This window comes from Chelonia mydas, chromosome 25, assembly GCF_015237465.2.
Source record: "Chelonia mydas isolate rCheMyd1 chromosome 25, rCheMyd1.pri.v2, whole genome shotgun sequence".
NCBI classification, from domain to species: Eukaryota; Metazoa; Chordata; order Testudines; family Cheloniidae; genus Chelonia; species Chelonia mydas.
In genome coordinates this window covers 5,905,878-5,926,040 of record NC_057858.1, presented here as the reverse complement: position 1 = coordinate 5,926,040, position 20,163 = coordinate 5,905,878, and the positions used below count along the sequence as shown (strand labels likewise).

At 51.0% G+C, this 20,163-nt stretch overlaps 1 protein-coding gene across 6 annotated transcripts in view; it reads left to right on the top strand.

The window, feature by feature from the left end:
* Positions 1-19,277, top strand: part of JSRP1 (junctional sarcoplasmic reticulum protein 1) — a 40,111-nt gene extending 20,834 nt beyond the window's left edge. For 3 of the 6 annotated variants that reach the window (XM_043535922.1, XM_043535923.1, XM_027832619.3), the window contains 7 exons: positions 1,955-2,134; positions 6,234-6,371; positions 10,159-10,205; positions 14,800-14,950; positions 15,681-15,833; positions 17,327-17,421; positions 18,458-19,277. In XM_043535922.1, coding sequence (XP_043391857.1) covers positions 6,254-6,371; positions 10,159-10,205; positions 14,800-14,950; positions 15,681-15,833; positions 17,327-17,421; positions 18,458-19,030 — 1,137 coding nt within the window. In that variant the 5' untranslated portion in view covers positions 1,955-2,134; positions 6,234-6,253 and the 3' untranslated portion in view covers positions 19,031-19,277. Of the gene's footprint in view, positions 1-1,954; positions 2,135-2,314; positions 2,405-3,612; positions 3,771-6,233; positions 6,372-9,530; positions 9,614-10,158; positions 10,206-14,799; positions 14,951-15,680; positions 15,834-17,326; positions 17,422-18,457 lie in introns of those variants that run through there. The other 3 variants (XM_037885637.2, XM_027832617.3, XM_043535924.1) reach the window with 3 other exon arrangements.
* Positions 19,278-20,163: the final 886 nt, after the last annotated feature.

Genomic DNA, 20,163 nt, shown 5'->3' with positions numbered 1-20,163 from the left:
AATAGGCAACAGACAGAACCATTTCAAAGTGTTTGCAGTGCCTTGGACTAGGCGCAGGCCTCGGGATCGCTCACTCATACAGTTTTTGTTGGGCAATCAGGTGTTTAACTATTGTGTTTGGAGTCCGGCAGGAAAGTCTGATTTCCCATCACGTAGGCTGGAGAGCAGGGACAGCAACTGAAATTAAAGCTTTTACAGCAGAGCGCTCTTTTGCGGGGGGTGGGAGGGGGGGAGAGAAGAACCTCAATTAAAGAAACTGCCCTGTTCTGATATTTCAGTTGTTTTCAGCTCTATTGAAAACATTTATATTTTAACAAACAATTTATCTCTGTTTTTTTTCTGAAAGCCCCCGTGGCTGGAGTCTGGTAATTATGCAGGAATCTCTACTCCCATTTTAAAAAGCCCAAAATTTAAGTTTCTAGTCGTCTTGTTTGGAGAGAAAAGCTTGAAAAGCTGAACTAGAAGCCCAGGAAGACAACCCAAACGTCATTTTTTTTAAATCTCATGCTGTGTAAGCCAATTTCATGATTTGTGCATGCTTGGGATTGGCAATACAAGGTTCTCCTGTTTTTGTGCTAATTGCGTAATGTTACCGGCTACATGCACAGTTAAAGGTTTGCCCTAGTCTTCGTACATGCAGGTAGTCCCAATGAGTCCAGCGATACTACTCGTGTAGTAGGACGGGATTACAGGCCTGGGACCTCTGCTTTTAGAAATATAGGCCCAGATCCTGGGCTGCATCCAGCCCAGCTCAGGAGTGGGGGTAAAAGTGGTATTAAATGACCTTTTACACACTCTGCTGTGGGACCAACAGGCTGTTGGGCCAGTGCCCCGCATAGGGTACAGTAGCCTCCGGGAGTAAAGACCCTGTGGACAGCCTCCCACCCCCTGTACTCACACACAGCAGGAGCCAAGAGGGACCCCGCTATAGCAGCTGTAGCCTACCTAAGGAGTCCCACATCCAGGAGGTAGCCTCAGGGTCCAGAACTCTTGGTTTTCCAGCTCTTTTGGCACCACTGTGCAGGGGCCAAGATCTGCCCCAGGTATTGGCCCACAGAATACCCATGATGTGGGTTGTAATTACTGGAGGAACCTGGCTTTTTGCATTTCCCTATTTTAAAAAACTATTATTTAACTGTGCAACAGAATTTTTGCATTAGCGCCTTTTGGGGGGTATTTAGTTTCCTTGTTTTTTTAAGGGGGGAGGGAGGAGGTTAATCATGTTAGTATTTAAATGTTCCCAGTTAAGCTTTCAAGCACCCCCCACAATAGGGTGGCAGGGGCAGCTATCAGACTGAGTGTGATGGAAGGAGAGGGGCCAGGGTGAGTCCTGTCTGTTGCTGGTTGGCTGGAGCCAGTTCCTTGCAAGGCCGGGTTAACAGGGCAGCAACACAGCTGTGAGCAGACCTCTACGCAGCAAGGTGCCCAACTTTATCCCCCTTCCATGTGTGGCCCTATCGTCTTCAGTCAGACTCATGAGAATAAAGGTTATAGGAGCAGGTCCCACGTTGGAAGTTCAGCCATTTGAGTCATCTGCAAATAAAGAACCTGCTCTTGACACTAGGAAATAATGGCCGTTTTTTACCCTTCTGTAACTTCAGTGTCTGAATCCACTCCGCCCGATTCTCCTCTTGCATATGCTGTTGGAAATGAGGAGTTCCTCAACTCAAGGTAACTGCATTTGCTGCTATTCAGCACTCTGCCGTAGCACTTCACAGTTTGGGGAATGAACGTTTGACAGATTTGCAGTCCCTGCTTCCTAGCACCATATTCCTGTCAGGGTATTCCTAACCCTATTGCTTTTCATAGGCTATCCCTTCATCCTTCCCATCCTATATCCCTGCTATGTGTAACATCTCCATGGTTCCCTTGTTCCTGAGAGCAGCCAAGGAAGCAGATGGATCTGTCATGAAAGGAAGCAAATGAGCCTCATGTTATTCTCTCTCTCTTTCAGAGTGAAGTCAGACCCTCTTCTGTCTCCCCGGGCTGAATATTAAAGCTATGGTGGCATTAGCTTCCTGTGATTGGTTGATATTTTGCTCTGGCAGAAATCAGCACCTGTTGCTGTATATTACTCTGTAGAGACTGAGCCAGACAAGAGGCTGAAGGCAAGACGGCTGCATTCAAGCCCTAGGTATGCCTTTTGTGGGGTTTTAACTCTTTTCAGCGAATACAGGAAAACCCATGGCCACAGAATGCTTGCCTGGAGTCCGAAGTTAGTTGCTGGCTAGCTGGGGATAGATCTGTGTACGGAAAAGAGCCTGTAATTCCGCTATCTTGAAGGAGCTGATGGAGCGGGGAAGGGGGCTATTTTTGGAAGCTTCCTTGGTGTGAGTTAGTCGTGGAGTCACACTTCAGATCTTGGACCTGAGCTCGTCTCTGAAAAGTCGTTGCTGACATGAAGGTAGAATTGTAGGATTATTTATATGTTACCTCCATGGTGTCTACAGACATGTTAGGTTCTTTATAGAGTCCTGCACTAAGGCGTGTACAACCAACAGACCAAGTGTATGGTTGTGTGCGGGGGAAACACACCATAAGACATTCTTAGGTGAGTCTTTAAAAGGATTCAGAGGGCAAAGTGGAGGAAGGAGTTTGAATAGCAGAGACTATGCATGTGAGCTGTAATTGCTACGTTTGGCCTACGCAGTTGTCACAGTGTTAGTATCTTAACTGCTACTTTGTAAAATGCTTTGAGATCTCAGAATCTGACCCATGAAACCAAATTCTGTTCTACTGGCTGGTGTAACCTGTTCTATGACCATTGGACCATCTACTCTGTTGAACACATGCTCAGGGTTCAGCTGATCGCCATATTTGGGGTCGGGAAGGAATTTTCCTCCAGGGCAGATTGGAAGAGGCCCTGGGGGTTTTTCGCCTTCCTCTGCAGCATGGGGCACGGGTCACTTGCTGGAAGATTCTCTGCACCTTGAAGTCTTTAAACCACGATTTGAGGATTTCAATAGCTCAGACATAGGTGAGAGGTTTATTGCAGGAGTGGGTGGGTGAGATTCTGTGGCCTGCGTTGTGCAGGAGGTCAGACTAGATGATCATAATGGTCCCTTCGGACCTTAATATCTATGAGTCTATGAGACCCAAGCTGTCAGCTTAGGCTTCCTTGCTTTGTGAAGGCAGGGACACGTGATGGGTGTGAATGGGGTTCCAAAATGTCCCTCATTCAGCTGTCGGAATCCTGAAACAATGGTGTCTGTGTGTAAGCACACGCCACCTCCCAGCCCCAAAGTTCTGTCAGATGTGATACGGTATAAATGGCCCAGGTAACAGCCATTAGTGGGACTCCAGGGTCTCCATGAACCACATTTGGTATTGGCAGCGGGTAGACCTCTGGTTTGTAGCTGTGTCACAGCCCTAGTCCAGTTCAGCACTTAGGAGGCAGGAGCAGCCGGTGAACTGGCGGAGGAGACAGAGAAATTCCAGCCGGGCTCAAGTTCTGTCGTCACCTCCCTTAACGCTGCCTGGGAAAGGAGGTTTCCTGCAGATGGAGCCGAGCAGCCGCAGCCCAGGACGGGAGAGAAATCGATGACTCAGCGCTGAACTGTTGAGACTGAAAATTTCCCTTCCTGGTAGACAGCAGCCTCACTCTCCTGTTTGCACAAAGCTTCTTGCTCCTGCTTGGGCACAGGGTGAAGACAAGGACTTCATTGTTAGAATAGAGGGACACAGAGGGCAACTGGGGCCCTTCACGTCTTCAGGCGTCCCCCTGTGGCTACAACCTTCGCAACCAATGGCTGGTGCGGTGCCTAGGACAGGTATTGGAGCCCTGGGGATAGGTTTGCTATTCGGAGACTCTACCCAGGGACAAGGAGCTGAGCCCAAAAAGGGGAGTGAGCCCAGAATTTCAGAACTCACTGTGCAAGCCCTGCTTTAGGAAGAGTCCAACTCTGAACCTCCTAACAGTTAATGCACGTACCTGATGCATCCTGACTGCCTGCTAGCCTTAATCAGTTGAAAATGGGGAGCACAGAAGATTGCATTGGGGAGCAGCAGCACTGAAAGTGTTAATTGCTTTGGGTTTAGCGCATGTGCCATTAGAACGCTGGCATTCTGTTACCGATAGCAGGCCGACATTTCTACAGCACCTTTCGCCTCAAAGGGCTTTCGACATGGGAATTGCTTCACCTGTCCCTGCAATGCAGCTGTCTCCGAGATGGAGCTCTGCGGCGGTTTAGCAGGACGCAGCAACACGGCCCAACAGTTAAGAGCAGGTCGCAAAGCAGAAGTGGAATTTGAGGGGGAAGTTAGAGAGACAGTGGCACTACCCAAATTGGAAGTTGTTCAGAACACCATGGTTTACACCTCTATTTTTAGAAAATTGCCATAGGGTCTTTGATGATGACACACGGGCTGGATGTCAGTTTTATGTATCCAAATTCCAGTAGAACATGGGCATTTCAAGTGGGGTGCACTGTTAACAGGATCTTAAGGACCTATGGTATTTTCCTGCTGTGATCCATGGAATCTTGATCCTTTAAACATATATATGTTGTAAGGTTTCTGGTGTAATGGGCTGAGCAGCAGACTGGGAGCCAGGAAACTCCTGAGATGTAATCCCAGTGCTGGCACTGACTCCTTCTGTGGCTGAGTCACTTAACCTCTCTGTACCTCACATTATTCCGCTTTAGAGTAGGCCTAGCCCCCAGCAGGGTGGTGAGAGTGTGTGACAAGTCTTTGAGATCCTCCACTGAAAGGCTCTCTGGAAGTGCTGCGGCTGGTACTGTTTGCACAGCAAGGCTAGTGATTGCTTGCAGCGATGTAGTCACACATGTATATGTTTCAGAGTAGCAGCCGTGTTAGTCTGTATCCGCAAAAAAAGAAAAGGAGGACTTGAGGCACCTTTAGAGACAAACCAATTTATTTGAGCAAAAGCTTTCGTGAGCTACAGCTCACTTCATGGGATGCATTGAGTGGAAAATACAGTGGGGAGATTTATGTCCTTAGAGAACATGAAACAATGGGTGTTACCATACACACTGTAACGAGAGTGATCACTTAAGGTGAGCTATTACCAGCAGGAGAGCGGGGGGAGGGGAAAAAAAACCTTTTGTAGTGATAATCCATGTGGGCCATTTCTAGCAGTTGACAAGAAGGTCTGACAAACAGTGGGGCGGGGCGAGATAAACATGAGGAAATAGTTTTACTTTGTGTAATGACCCATCCACTCCCAGTCTTTATTCAAGCCTAAGTTAATTGTATCCAGTTTGCAAATTAATTCCAATTCAGCAGTCTCTCGTTGGAGTCTGTTTTTGAAGTTTTTTTTTTTTGAAGAATTGCCACTTTTGGGTCTGTAATCGAGTGACCAAAGAGACTGAAGTGTTCTCCGACTGGTTTTTGAACGTTACAGTTCTTGACGTCTGATTTGTGTCCATTTATTCTTTTACGTAGAGACTGTCCAGTTTGGCCAATGTACATGGCAGAGGGGCATTGCTGGCACATGATGGCATATATCACATTGGTAGATGTGCAGGTGAACGAGCCTCTGATAGTGTGGCTGATGTGATTAGGCCCTATGATGGTGTCCCCTGAATAGATATGTGGACACAGCTGGCAACGGGCTTTGTTGCAAGCATAGGTTCCTGGCTTAGTGGTTCTGTTGTGTGGTTGCTGGTAAGTATTTGCTTCAGGTTGGGGGGCTGTCTGTAAGCGAGGACTGGCCTGTCTCCCAAGATCTGTGAGAGTGATGGTTCGTCCTTCAGGATAGGTTGTAGATCCTTGATGATGCGTTGGACAGGTTTTAGTTGGGGGCTGAAGGTGATGGCTAGTGGCGTTCTGTTATTTTCTTTGTTGGGCCTGTCCTGTAGTAGGTGACTTCTGGGAACTCTTCTGGCTCTGTCAATCTGTTTCTTCACTTCAGCAGGTGGGTATTGTAGTTGTAAGAACGCTCTCCTGCTGGTAATAGCTCACCTTACCTGATCACTCTCGTTACAGTGTGTATGGTAACACCCATTGTTTCATGTTCTCTGTGTATATAAATCTCCCCCTGTATTTTCCACTGAATGCATCCGATGAAGTGAGCTGTAGCTCACGAAAGCTTATGCTCAAATAAATTGGTTAGTCTCTAAGGTGCCACAAGTCCTCCTTTTCTTTTTACATGTATATGTGTGTCATTCCGGCACTCCACCTGAATTCCATGGTCTTGGATGCCAGTGCTCCCCCTTGCCAGCTGCATTGTGTGCCGAATGCAATGCATTTCTTTTACCCCTCTCTCTATTTAGCAAGACTCCCTGGAAGCGACATGGCAACAGGCACCTGCGAGGTATTGGAGAGAGACCTGGAGTGTTCTGAGGCCATAGAAGAGCTGCCAGGGCTGGCAGAGAGCATTCCAAGGCTGTCGAGGGAGGACGTGAGAAAAGGTACCTCACCCCCACGGTGACGCTGGTCTTCCCCAGCAATGGATGCACAGGCTATTCTTGCCTCCAAGGAGTTAAAAGGCCTTTGGGCTGTGCTGACACCATTGGAAATGTTCTTTGAGGTGTCTTGTGAGGGGATTATGTGCTTAAGATCCTGATCTTTGCAGTGAGAACGGCTTATTGAAAATTATTAAGTGACCTTAGAACTTGCAGAGAGCTTAGTGCGGGCTTTTCGAGATGTGGTAAGATCCATGTCAGGAATGTAGGCCTTGGACTATTTGCCTCATTCTTTAAAGGTGACCTCTAAAGGAGAAGATATGAGATTTTTATGCACAGTTTTGCTTCTTTATATAGCATTGCATTTTACTTAAAAAAGGCCCAACAGAAGATTTTAAACGTTCTCTTTTCTGCGTGTTTGCTTATACTAGGAATTCAGGGCCGTTGCACTCTTTTTCCTAGAACACTGTATGGATGTCTGGGGAACTAGTAGGGTTAAAACATATATAGCAAGAGAGCAACACTGGATTGAGAGGGGAAGTCTTTTTTATTCAGACTGCATAAAATATTTTGAATTGTATGGTTCTGGGAATGCCTGTCACTCAAACCCTGACAAACAGTTGGGAGAAAAGCTCTTTTGTTAAAGATTCCTCATTTTTGCATCTTTAATCAGAAAGTGGTTCCAGTCTATAACTCTGGGTCTTCTTTGGGATATCAAAGACACCCTGTTTTCTGGAAGACCAGATTTAACATTCCTGATATTTCTAATGCAAAACACAAGTAGAATTTTGTAATTATTAATAAATAAATTAGGCCTTCTTTACACATCAGAAAGAAAAAAGGGACAAATTCAATTGTTCTTCTCTTGACATCACCTTTTAAATTACATTTCAGAATTCTGTATTTTCTTACTATTCATTGGTCCATGACTAGTGCTAGGGCGTGGAGGTGGGGAATCTTACTGGTCCTGAAAGTCCTTTGGTAGTCCGAAGGTTAAAAAATTCCAGAGCTTTGATGAACATTTACACACACCATATGCAATTTAGACCCAATCCTGCCCCCCACTGAAACTAAGGAAATTTTGCCATTGATGTCAATGAGGCCGGATGGGACCCGTAAATCCTGTAGATTGCCCCAAGATAGACAGAGCCTCATTAAATTGAGGCATTATTTTAATGAGTTTGTGTTGAACTTTGATGCATGCCAAACCAATGGAAATAGAAAATGACAACTGAGAGCTAAATAAGGAGAAACCCCATCATGCCATGACTGCATCATCGTATTTACTGTATCAAGCCACCGGAGAAATCCAAGTACCAATCTGCTTTTCCTTTTAACATCACATCACAAATGAAGCGTAACAGCCAGAGTCTCCAGATCCAGTCATAAGGACCCGATTTTCAGAGGTGCTTTGTATCTGCCGCCAATTGCAGTTTTGGGTGCTCGCTCTGCTAACGCTCAGGCCCCTGGTACTACATGCCATTGGAAAGCTGGGATCCCTTCCGATGGGGCTGCTGCAGGGCTCCAGTTAGTGGGCTGTAAATGTAGCTGTGGAAGTAGGTTGTGGGGGAGTAAGATGGTAACCCAGGGGTCAGTGTCTCTCAATCTGCTCTGACTAGATATAAACGTTATATTCCACTGGAAAACAAAAATTCTCAGCTTCCCAGGGGGTTATTGTCATCTTCTGTAGTGCAGGCGTTTTCTGAGACCTCAGCTCTGAAGTAAGGCTGGGTTCCTCAGGCTAACTGTATTTTAGATCACTGTTTCAGGAATGACAATAACCAGCATCCAGCCTGCAGCCAGTGTCCTTTTCTAGCCTTGCAGATCATACAGCTGAGACACTGCAGTCCTGGGGGATTTTTCAGGGGATTCTTGTGCATCTCAGGTCATTAGTCACTCAGGCTCTATCAGGTTAGAACAGAGGTGGGCAAACTACGGCCCGTGGGCCACGTCCGGCCCCTGAGACCCTCCTGCCCGGCCCCTGAGCTCCTGGCCCGGGAGGCTCGCCCTCTCCCTCCGCAGCCTCAGCTCACTGCGCCGCCGGCACCACGCTCTGGGCGATGGGGCTGCGAGCTCTTGCTGGGCAGGGCAGCTGCAGAGCCGCGGCCTGACCCGGTGCCCTGTGCTGCGCGGTAGCTGGCTCCAGCCGGGCGGCGCGGCTGCCTGTCCTGGTGCCCTGGGCGGTGCAGCTGCAGCCCCACCAGCCACCAGTGCTCCAGGCAGCGCGGTAAGGGGGCATGGAGCGGGGGGGGTTGGCTAGAGGGCAGAGGAGTTCGGGGTGGTGGTCAGGGGGCGGGGGTGTGGATAGGGGGTGGGGCGGTCAGAGGGCAGGGAACAGGGGGGTTGAATGGGGGCAAGGGTCCCAGGGGGGCAGTCAGGAAGGAGAGGGGCAGTGGGTGGAAGTCAGGGGCAGGGGTTCCAGGGGCAGTCAGGGGACAGGGAGGGGTGGATGGGACAGGGGTCCTGGGGAGGCAGTCAAGGGACAGGGACTGGGGGGGTTGGATGGGGCAGGAGTCCCGGGGGGGCACATCAGGGGGCAAGAAGTAGGGTGGGGTCAGATAGTGGGCGGGGGCTGGACCACACCTGGCTGTTTGGGGAAGCACAGCCTCCCCTAACCGGCCCTCCATACAATTTTGGAAACCCGATGTGGCCCTCAGGCCAAAAAGTTTGCCTGCCCCTGGGTTAGAGAGGGAGGCCCTCAGCCATTGCCAGTCAGTTTGAAATACAAAGGGACAGAAGACCCTAGTGAGCTATACCCCCACTGCACTGTTGCACCTCTGGCTGCAGTTTCTAGCACTGCCTGACGTTGACCCTGTTTTCGGTGCATCCCTGGAGCAGAGAAGGAAGCCAGGAGGCCTGGCCAGCAGCTAAATGTGTTTTGAGGGGAACATCACTGTTTCTCCCTCAGCTTTTTTTTGCCTGGCAGGTCCAGGGAGTTTATCCCATCACTTTCAGTAGCCTGGCGCTTGCCAGCTCCAGGCTCCATTCCTACACGCAGATTTTTCATTTGAAGGCCAATTGGGCTGCTGCTGTGAAAGTGAATTTTCAGTGTGGCAAATTGAGAACTGGCTTTTAACTCCTGCCTATTACGTCTAATTATATGTGTGAAAACCTGCCTTGCTGAGCGATTACTTATTTGAGAAAAGCACCCAGACGTCTTCCCCGGTAATTGCATCCTCTTCACTGCACAACATAGCACTACTTCAGCCCTGGGATCCGGCACGAATTCATGGGCCCCAGGCAGCATGGTAACAGTTTTCAAGTACATAAAAGGTTGTTACTAGGAAGAGGGAGAAGAATTGTTCTTCTTAACCTCCGAGGATAGGACAAGGGGCAATGGGCTTAAATTGCAGCAAGGGAGGTTTAGGTTGGACGTTAGGAAAAACTTCCTAACGGTCAGGGTGGTGAAGCACTGGAACAAATTGCCTAGGGAGGTTGTGGAATCTCCATCATTGGAGATTTTTAAGAGGTTAGACAAACACCTGTCAGGGATGGTCTAGATAATACTTAGTCCTGCCATGAGTGCAGGGGACTGGACTATATGACCTCTCGAGATCCCTTCCAGTCCTACGATTCTGTGGTCTATATAGAGACTAGGACCTTTGGGTCCAGATGCACAGCTCCTTGAGTGAAAGGAGAATTTATTGATGTAGTAGTAGTAAGGCTTTTATCTTCTCTGCAGGCCAGCCACTAGGTGGCAAGATGATCACATGCTATGAGCCCCTCGTGCTGTCCATACTTTGTGTTTATAACATAATGTATGTTTTATCTTGCTTGCACTTGTTTTTCACAGATGCTGAGGTGCCACAAAGTGAAGAGGAGGTAAACAGCAGCTCACATGTAAGTAGCATCTGTTTATATCTATCTCCAGCCTTACGGTCTCGATGCTGAAGGCCCGGGCGATGTGACACTAGACGTTTGCAACAGCCCTTAACAGCCTACAAGAAAGGCAGCAGAGGCCTGGTCTTCGGATCTTGGGGGGCAGGGTGGGCCCTTTCCCAAGCTTTGCCTGCATACTTGGTACATCCAGTTAAATCAGCAGCAGGGCCTTGGATTCTTATGATTTTGATAGATTAAATTAGCACTGGTGAGAGGTGCTGGATTGTCAGCCTTGGAGAGTGAAGGCCTCCGCTTGCCCACAGCAAAGGTGCAGGTGCAGGGCAAGGACTCACTGTATTGTCGAGACAATGTGCCTTAACTCTGGCCAAGAGGGGCTGCCCCTGTACGTAGGAGGGGAGTCCCATGGCCCATTCAGTCCTGGGCCTCAGATTGCCGGGGGGGGGAGGTGTCTGTTGGGACTAGGCCCACTTCCTATCAATCATTTAACACCGGCCACCACACAGCCATCAGATGGAAGCCATCCGCAGTTCTTACCCAGCTGGGCTGGACCTAGACATGAAAGGCTCATTGTCCTGATCCTTCCATTCCCTGGGGGAAGAGCTCCTGGCATGTGCTCTCAAAACTTCTGCTTCATCAGCTCCAGGACTTCTACAGGAGTAAGGACATACAGGCTCAGATCCTCCCTGGTATTTAGGCCCCTAACTCCCATTGATTTCAGTGGGACTTGGGAACCTAAATACCTCTGAGGATCTAGGCAACAGTGCCTCAGAAGGCCTTACAGTAGAGGAGGAAAGCAGCAAGGAGACCATTGTTTGTTACTTGTAGGCATAAGACATAGCTTGGCTCAGGGGAACAGGGAGGAAGAGACCAGTCACAGGTGTGGAAAACTGCCTCCCATAAACTACTAGGGGTAAGGGGTTATGCTCAACTTGGCGTTGTGTGAGGCAGCAGGAGAGAAGATACTGGGCAGGAAGAGCACTGTTACTAAGCATCCAACAAGCAGCAGAATGTGCAAAGGAGAATAGGCTCTTAAAGATTATTGAAGAGCTGGGATATGGGGTGCAGGTGCTCAGGGGTGCTGATGCAAAGGAGAGTTTGGGAAGCTGATGCAGATGCACTGGGGAGTGATAGAGGAATTTCTGGGGTGCCAATACATTGGTCTTGTGGGGAGTTGCTGAAAATACCACTGAGAACGTGATAATGGAAGAAATAAGACAAGGAGCATTTAGCTGGAAGACAGGAGTGAGAGGAGGCCAATCAGACCTCCTGCCTACCTCATCCCATAACAGAATAGCAGGAGAGAACTCACTGAAATGAAAAGGAAGCCAATTCGCTGAGAGAAAACCTTCTTTGGAACATCACGGTGATCAGATGGCCCAGTACACAGCCCCCTTGTGGCCCATCAGGGCACAACTCACCCAGCCTCAGGTATCCACTGGTAGGTCACAGTCTCTCACGGGGTCCAGTGTAGCTGGGCATTAACCCTCCAGCCAAGGCACCCTTCAGTCCTTTCCAGGGTACTAAGGTCCAAGGAAATCAGGAAAAACCACAACTCAAAACAGGGAAATGCAGCAAACCTTCAGCGGGACCCCACCCTTCTGTTCAGGGCTTTGTCTTCCAATAACCAGTACTCCAGCCGTTCTCCTAAGGGTCGGTTCATCCCTTATCCACCCAGCGAGCTACCCCAGTCTCTGGGCTGTAAGCAGGCTTCTCTCACAGCAAGAGAAGCAGAGCTCTGCACTCCTTCTGGGCCAGCCCTGCATTGGGCTAGGCCTCCTTCTTTTAACCCCTCTCTCCATGCCAGCAATTTGCTGCAGGGATAGTGGGGCGGGGTCAGTTGGGTCTAGTGACTCTAGCTAAGATAAAACTATAAAAGAAATCAGTCCTCCTGCTTCAAGGTGTAAACTAATCCTCAGAGGGGGTCAGGACTGACTCCCTGCAGCAGCTGCTTTCTCACAGTTCGATGAATCGTGAGGGTTTCCCACCTTCCCCTGAAGCACATTACATTGGCCACAGTCAGATCCAAACTACAGGACTGGCCGGGCTATTGGCTTTAGGCAGGTGAGGAAATTCCAATGTTCCCCACTGGGAACAAAAGCAAGAGTCCTTTCTGTCGGCAACATTTAGCTGGAAACATGGCCTCCTCGGCGCTCTGAGGGGAATCACAGCCCACCCGTCCGCAGTCAGAGCCAAAGGTATCATCAGTCAGCTGTTGCTGTCACTGATCCGAGTTGACTGGCAGCTCTCCCCCATCTGCTGTGAACCGGTGCCTCTGACACATTTATTGATGAGTCAGTCGTACTGCACCTCTGCAGTTTGATTCATGGGGGAGCCCTGGTTTCTCTGTACCCTAGCAGGAAGGGACTAGAACCAGAACCAGGCCTCGATGCCTAATTTATCTCCATTTCTAAGCTCCCTCTCTCCAAAGGATCCGTTGTCCTCTGGGCAGACACGTCAAAGCGGATTAGTGGCTGCAGCTAAGCAGTTCTGCAAAGCGCTTGTGCTCAGCAAAATGCCTTTTACCAAAGGTTTGGCTCCCATTCACGTGCCAGGGATTCAATCACATAAATAAAATGAACCAACAAGAGTGTGATTGTATCCCGAGCTCAGCACGGCACCGCTTCCCCCCACAGCCCCAGCCAGTTTCCAGAGGAGGCTCTCTGGGGCGGAGTGGGACACTGCCCTGGGGGGTATTGTGTAATGCAGGAGTGTTTAGATGCAGAGCGAATACAGAAGGGGATTCTAGTAGATCTCTCACACCGTGGCTGATACTCGGACCCTGTCAGGTTCAGCTGCACAGTGGATCATCAAGCAACATGTCGAGCCTGTGAGATTAGACCGAGAGTGGGGTAATGAATATTTCCCCTACCCCTGAGGTTTGTCCCTTTGTGCTGCCATCTCTTCTCTGGCTTCTGGGCTTTGACACTCAAACAGCACTTGTTGGCAGGCACTGTACCACCACCATTGGCTCCTCAGCGTGCCGTGGCCCACAGAGCTTGGCAGGCCCTGAATAGGGCCTCATGAGAATGGATCCAGGGGTACAAACGTGGCCCAGCGCAGTCATTAGCTAAACTGCCCACGTGCAGCATAGGGAATCGAACCGCTCCCAGATATAGGCCTTGTCCCTTGACCTCAGGGAGAGCCTCCAGCAGCCGGCACTAGTATTAAAGTTTTATCCTCTCTAGGCAGTACTCGCTAATGGGCCTCATAATTGACTACGTGTGAGTGAGTCCGGCTCTCTCCAGCAGAGGGCAGTGGTGCATCTCCCCCCCCCGCCCCCCATCACATTACAAACTGCAGCCCCCCCTCTGTCCTTGCTCCCTTCATTAGACCCACTCTCCCGTCCTCGCTGCCTGCCAACGACTCTTCCCTAGTGGGGCGGGGGGGGGACACACTGTAAACACGAGAGCTGTGAGCAGCCCGACCAGCCTTGCCGGGAACTGCGTTGCCGTCGGTTGCGAGTCCCACAGATTGGTCAAGGCCAGGAGGGTGGCAGTCTGTCCAGTTCATCCACCTCTGGGGTGGAGGGCGATAGCTGTTTAACAGTCCTTAGTCCTCGATAGTTGGTCAGGAAGTGGAGAAGAATACCGTGCCGGTATATGGAATCAGTCCGCCTTAAACAGGAGGTGTTTGCTAAAGAAAATGGCGAAGTGCAGACAGACAAACAGCCAGGGTTTCACACAGATTGAGTCCCAGCTATGTGTCTCCTCTTTGCCAGGCACCACGTCTTGTCGAGAAGTCTGTGCAGGCAGCATCTAGAGACATCTGGTGGATGAATCATATCTTGCAAACATCATTTCAGATCATTGTAGCTTGTTGCTGAGGGGATCCAAACTGTCTCTGGTTTGGAATGTAGCTAACACACCAGGGTAAAAGCCTCCACTGTTGTGATGACCAGAATGGGTCAGGGCCTTGGTTTTACATCTCATCTGAAAGACAGCAGCACAGCCCCCCCGGCCCCAGCACTTTGCTGAGGCATTGGCTCGATAAAATATCAGAAAGAAGAGTGCTACCTACCAAGTCATTTCCTACAGGAGCAGGCCTCCTCTTAGAGGCCTCCTGCCCCAGGACCTGGCCCAGCCCAGCCCAGCCCTATTTAGCTTTCAGGAGCTGGTGTGATCACAGTATCCTTGCCATTTTTAGCTTAGCATAGCTGTATATGTTCATCTTATTTCTAGCCACCTGTCACATCCTGGCTGAAACGTCCTAACGTAATTGCCTCCATAATGTCCATCAGCGGTGAGTTCCATAAGTCAAGTATACATTGTGGAACGTATTTCTTGTTTCCCATGTTCACGTCGTCCAATCATGTGATGGTCACGGTGCCAGGCACTGAACCAGGGACCTCCAGCGAATACAAGCACAAGCTGTGGAGCAAAGCAGCTTCCTAGCTAGGGCCCTATCAGCCACCTGGGCTCTCGACTGGGGACAGAAGGGGCCCTAGAACACCCGTGCACCAGTGAGTTACAACCACACTGCTTGTTTTTTCTCCATATCAGTTGCAGACAGATCCCCTGAGCGGTTTTGCTTCTCTTCCCCTGGCTGCCCTGTTTGTGCTGGCCATGTGACACATTCACTTTCCTTCATCTTTCAGGGGATAGAGAAGGAGGAGAGGAACACGCTGCACGTCGTCGAGAAGGATCTAGACGAGTTTGTGGAAAGCATGATTGACGCCCCAGTCACGGAGAAGACAGTGACGAGGGTAGAAATGGTGGAGGAGACAGCCAGCTCTGCTTCGCCACAAGGTACCCTCGTGTGTAGTGTGCGGGAACACAGTGGATGTACAAATCCTCTCTTTAAAGCAGCTTAGCAATTCTTGCGTCAGTGCGTGAGGCACAAACCCTTCGGTCTCCATTTCTCCCATCAGCCCAGGAGCGCTGAACCCTAAAGCATGGTGATAGAAATGAATTCTCTTCTCCATCCTCCCAGTCCAATTCCACGGGGAGCTGCAGGTATCCACCACCTCTGAAAACCAGGCCGCTTATTGAGCTGCCAAACTTTAGGGCCCTGCTTTTGAAAATGTTGACCTAAGTGGCTTGCCCCTATTGTGTCACTGAGCCTGGAACAGAACCCAGGAGTCCGGACTTTAGTTATCCAGCCGACCTCCTGCTGGACAGTTTATAATAGGCCCATTTTGAACCTTGCCGGTAGAGCCACACAAAATTGCACAAACCGGAGTAGCTTGATTCCCTCCCCGCAGGGGGAGCCAGTGAACCCCAGGTGGAGCTGGGTGCGAGGATCCCCACTTATTTCCTCTCCTCCTTATGCTCCCAGCCCTGCGATGGGGACACTCCCGGCTAGCTGGGATACAACTGGACAGACAGGTGTCCCTTGGGATCGTACCATTATGTCTCCTTTGTGGCCAGACTAGGTGATGTTAAGGGATCCCTGTTCCCCCTCTTAGCGTGCTTAGCCCATTCCCCCAGGTCAGGCCTGCTCCCCTACTGTAACATCACTTTCTTTGTGTCTCGCAAGTTCCCAAGACCCTTCCCACGAAAAGGAAGGCCGAGCCCCGCACCATCGGCCCCATGAAAGAGGAGAGCCCATGGGAGGGGCTTACCCTCAACAAGTGCATTCTGGTCGCCTCCTTTGTCGCTCTGCTAAGCATGGGCTTCCAGGTCTTCCAAGGTGAGAGACGTCAGAACAGCGAGGCTGGGAGCTGCGCAGCATCGAGGGTCGTCCCGGGGAGCAGCCTGTCCTGGGGGGTGCTGGGCTTGGAGACGGACCTCCCTTTGCACACCCAGGGGGCGCGGGACCGAAACACAGAACTGGGACAGAGGGGGGGGGAACTAGCTCTGCTGCTGACCATGTAGCACGTTAGTATTAGCGGTGCCAGCTAGACCCCATCGTGCAAATTACACTGCAAGAGCCATCTCTGCCTCAAAGAGCTTACAGTCACCCCAGGCAAGACCGGTGGGAGGGGAAGCAGAGGCACAGAGAGCGAAGGGACTTGCCCAAGCTGGCATAGCAGGTCTGCGGCAGAGCTGGGTCTCCGCACTCCAAGCCCAGGGCCCAGGGATTTTGAGCAGATTGGAAAGCAAGAAGCGAACTCCTGCTGCCAGATAAACTTGTTGGGCAGTGTCCGTACTGGGTCCTCGTGCTAGCCCAGGACAGACGGACAGGGCCCCGAGCTGCAGGGCAGTTTGTGGCCGTTTTCTGTCATTTGCTGGGGCTCAGACTCCTCCAGCAGCATTCTCTAAGCCTGGAAGATGAGGATTTAACTGTGAACTGGAATTGTGTAAAGAAATCTGTTTGGGAGCCCAAACCCGTCACCAGATCTCTGTGCACGCAGGAACCAACCAGTTACAGAAGCTCCTCCAGCACTTACTAGCTAGGGCAGCAGAACTGAGTAACCTGTAACACCTAGATCCGTAGGGCAGCGTTTTCAGACTAGGCACCACCAGCCATACTGAGACCTGGCAGTAAAAGAGGGCTCAGGCGGGGCATCCAAAAAAAACAGAGGCACCCACAAGTAGTGGGCACTCTGAAAATGGTGCCTGTCCTCACTCTGGGCCTTAGTTTCCCCATCTGTAAGGATAATGATAGTTACCTGCCTATCGCCCAGGGCTTGTCTACATGGAGACACTAAGGAAAATTAAGCAAAGGTGTAAATTTAAAGTGGATTAGTTCAACCACATTAAATCCTTGTGTGATTATCTTATTCAGACTTAATTCATTTTGGAAGCGAATTAAGCAAACTCTGATAAAAGCCATTTTTTCTGAATAAGAGCATCCACACAGCAAGTTAATGTGGTTTAACGAATCCACTTTAAAAATTAATTTGGATTAATTTCCTGGAGTACCTCGTATTGACAAGCCTCCACAAGGGGGAGTGAAGGCAAGCCTTGGTACTGCACTTTGTGAGCCCTGGATATTATAGATCTAGAAACAAAATGGATCCACACCCCCTGTTCAGATCTGAACCAGCATGTCCTCCTTGTTCAGGCAGTTCTGGGTCAGGCTTTTGGTTTGGGCCTATTTCTAATGCATTCCCCATTGAAGTGTAACCAGCTCTGGGGTGAAAAGCAGCAGCTGTGTACCAGCACACAGGAACACTGCACAGTCTTTCCCTCTGTGCATCTCCAAAGGGCTGAACTTGCCCACTGTCTCCCCCTTCCCAGACGTCATCGACATAGACGACGAGGTTCCCGAAACACAGCCCAGACTGTGGGCCCAGCCTGAGCGCAGCCTGCCCGAGGATGGTGCCGGCGAGAGGGTAAGGCGAGGAGCCGCAGTGCAGGAGGGGCCTTGGAGGCACCATCTCCGAAAAGCAGCCATTGGGCTCTGCGGTGGGAAGAGGGGAAGGTTTTAACTCTGCCCTCCACTAGTGATCGCATTCGCGTGCTGGGCTAGAGGTCATGACAGCGAAACCCATTTGGGGCACCCTGTCAGGGAGGGAGCTGGGGGGGGAGGTGTCTGTGTGTCATCCTCTCCTCCCCTCCCTCCCCCCAAGCAAACCAGAGAAAATCAGCCAGTACGTCATTGAAGCACAGAGCCCTCGAGTCCCCGAGAACAGCTTTCACCTTGGCCAGGGCCCATCCTGCAGCCCTTACTCACACAAGCAGTCAGTCCCATTGAAATCAGGGAGTGACGCCCATCAGAAGGGCTGCAGGGGCAGGCCACAGCCACCTAGAGCCTTGGGACCCATTTAGAGAGGAGCCAGGCCAGTCTAAGCTCATTGGGCCCAATCCTGCAAGACACAGGCCCCTGCACCCCTGGAGTAGATGGAAACTGAGGGCACTTTCAGGGACACTCGCCATGTCCCAGAATCAGGCCTAGCTTCAGTAAGTGCTGAGCTGGCAGAAGGGAGCTAGAGAGCCCGCGGCTGCAGTATTGGCTGCAGTGCTGGCAGCCCTGGCGCCAGATACGCCCTGAGAAGGTCCCATCTGCACTAGCAGTGACTGACCTTCCCAGCCCCTCTCTGTAACAGGTAGGAGGTCTGCCCTGCAGTCACTAGGGAGCGCTGACCTTGTCTGGCTGGCTGCTGCTCCAAGTGCCCTGGGGCCACAGACGAGCCTGGTAGGTCACTTGTCACTGCTGGCCACGCCAGAGCGGGGCCAAGGCTCTGTGTAAACAGGAGGGAACGAGGGCAGGGTCCTGCATGGAACTCCTTTTGTCTTCTTTAAAGCTGGAGTTAGCTCCAGCTGCCATGGCAATGGCCGGACAGACAGACAAGGGTCCTGGCGCCCCGGGCTGGCCTAGGACCCAAGGGTAAGAGTGGGCACGTTGCCTTGCGCTGCTTTCCCCTGCAGGGAGAGCTGTGGTTTTTCAAGAGCTGGTTGAGCTGGTTGGAGCCGGAAGAAGCAGAAGATCCGGAAGCTGAGGTGGAAGGAACGCAGCAAGACTCCCCAGCCAGGGCAGAGCCAAGAAGAGGGCAGAAGCCGAGCGTGCTGGAGGAGGAGGAAGAGAAGCCCAGAGAGAGTGTGGTAGCTCAGCTGGAGAGAGGCAGCAAGAAGGAGATGCAGCCCAAGGACAGGCCCGCAGAGGGCCAGGCCAGCAAAATGCACAGGGTGCCCCTAGCAGGCTCTGAGGAGGAAGAAGAAGAGGAAGAGGAGGAGGAGGAGGAAGAGGTACAGCAGCGCAGCAGCAAGAGAGCCCGGGGGGAGGCGAAGGAGGGCAAGCGGAGGGAGGGGAAGGAGCGGCCCAGGCGGGACGAGGGGAAGGGCCGCCACTCCAAGCCCGACTCCCCAGCCCAAGGGCCAGGCCGCAAGGAGCACAGGCATGATGAAAGCTGGAAGCGGGACTCTAAGCAGCAGCGAGGCGAGCACAAGGGCCGGAAGCCATGGGAGCAGCACAAGTTCAAGGAAGGCAAGAGGCACGACTGAGAACCTGCCCTCTCGCGTCTGAATATTCCTGAGCAAGGGGGTTGAACAACACTGAATCTGGGGGCACCCAAATTCCCTGCCCCCCAAGGCTCCAGCCTGAAGGCAGTGCTTAATCAGCCCAGCACCAGCCTGTCCTTTCATCCCCGAGAGCCATGCTCACGTGAGAGATTTGCTGGCGATTGTTTTCCCCTCCATAAACATTGCTTGTTTGCCAAGTTCCCCAGGAATTAAACACACCTGCCATTGATAGCTTTGTCCCTGCCTGTGGCTACAGAGAGGCAGGGGGGTTTTGTGATTAGAACCATGGAGTGGGCAGTGGGAGATCCGAGTTCTGGTCCCAGCTCTGCCACTGACTTGCTGGGTGGTGCTGGGCAAGTTGTGTCACTTCTTTGTGCCTTGTCTTTCCCCAGCTGTAAAATGGGGATGATGATACTTTGCTATGGCCCAGGGGTCGCTGTGAGTGCAGGTGAGAAGTTTTGAGATCTCCATGTGGAGCCCTGTCTCAGCGCTGGGTATCGCTGCTGGAGTGGGAGAGCAGCCAGTGCTGTCATGGGCCTCTGGCACAACTTTGGGCTCCCCTGAGTTTGATGCTTAAAGGAGAGCCGAAAAGGGGGGGGATGTTTGTCATTTCTTGCTTCATGAGAGGTTCCCCAGCCCCACCAGAAATATTTTTCTGCTTGTTTTGTGACCTTAGAAATAATCAGACTGTCCAGGTATTGCTGGAGAACTCTCTGGAGGTTTTGCATGTTTGAAGAGCTCTCTCAGGGTCCACAGGTGTCAGTTTTTAACCTGGAGAGCTTTTCTCCCAAGTGTTTGTCAGACATCTGAATTAAATGGGTGTTAACAAAACCAAACCAAAAGACAAAGGTTCTAACAGCCTGAATCGAAATCCCATTCCCTTTCAACGATTCAGGTTTCAGACCTCCATGGTGACCACGATGCTACAATCCTACTCGTTTTCCAGGCATCCCTAGAGACTTCTAAGGAAAGCTGAAGGGTTAATGGCAAAGCCAAGCAGGTGGGTGCTGGGGTGGGGGAAACCTTCTAGTTCCTTCTAAGGCACGAGCAAAAAAGGCACAACCCCCTATTTTCCCGTGCGGCCCCGTTCAGGGGCAGTTTGAATGTACAGAAAC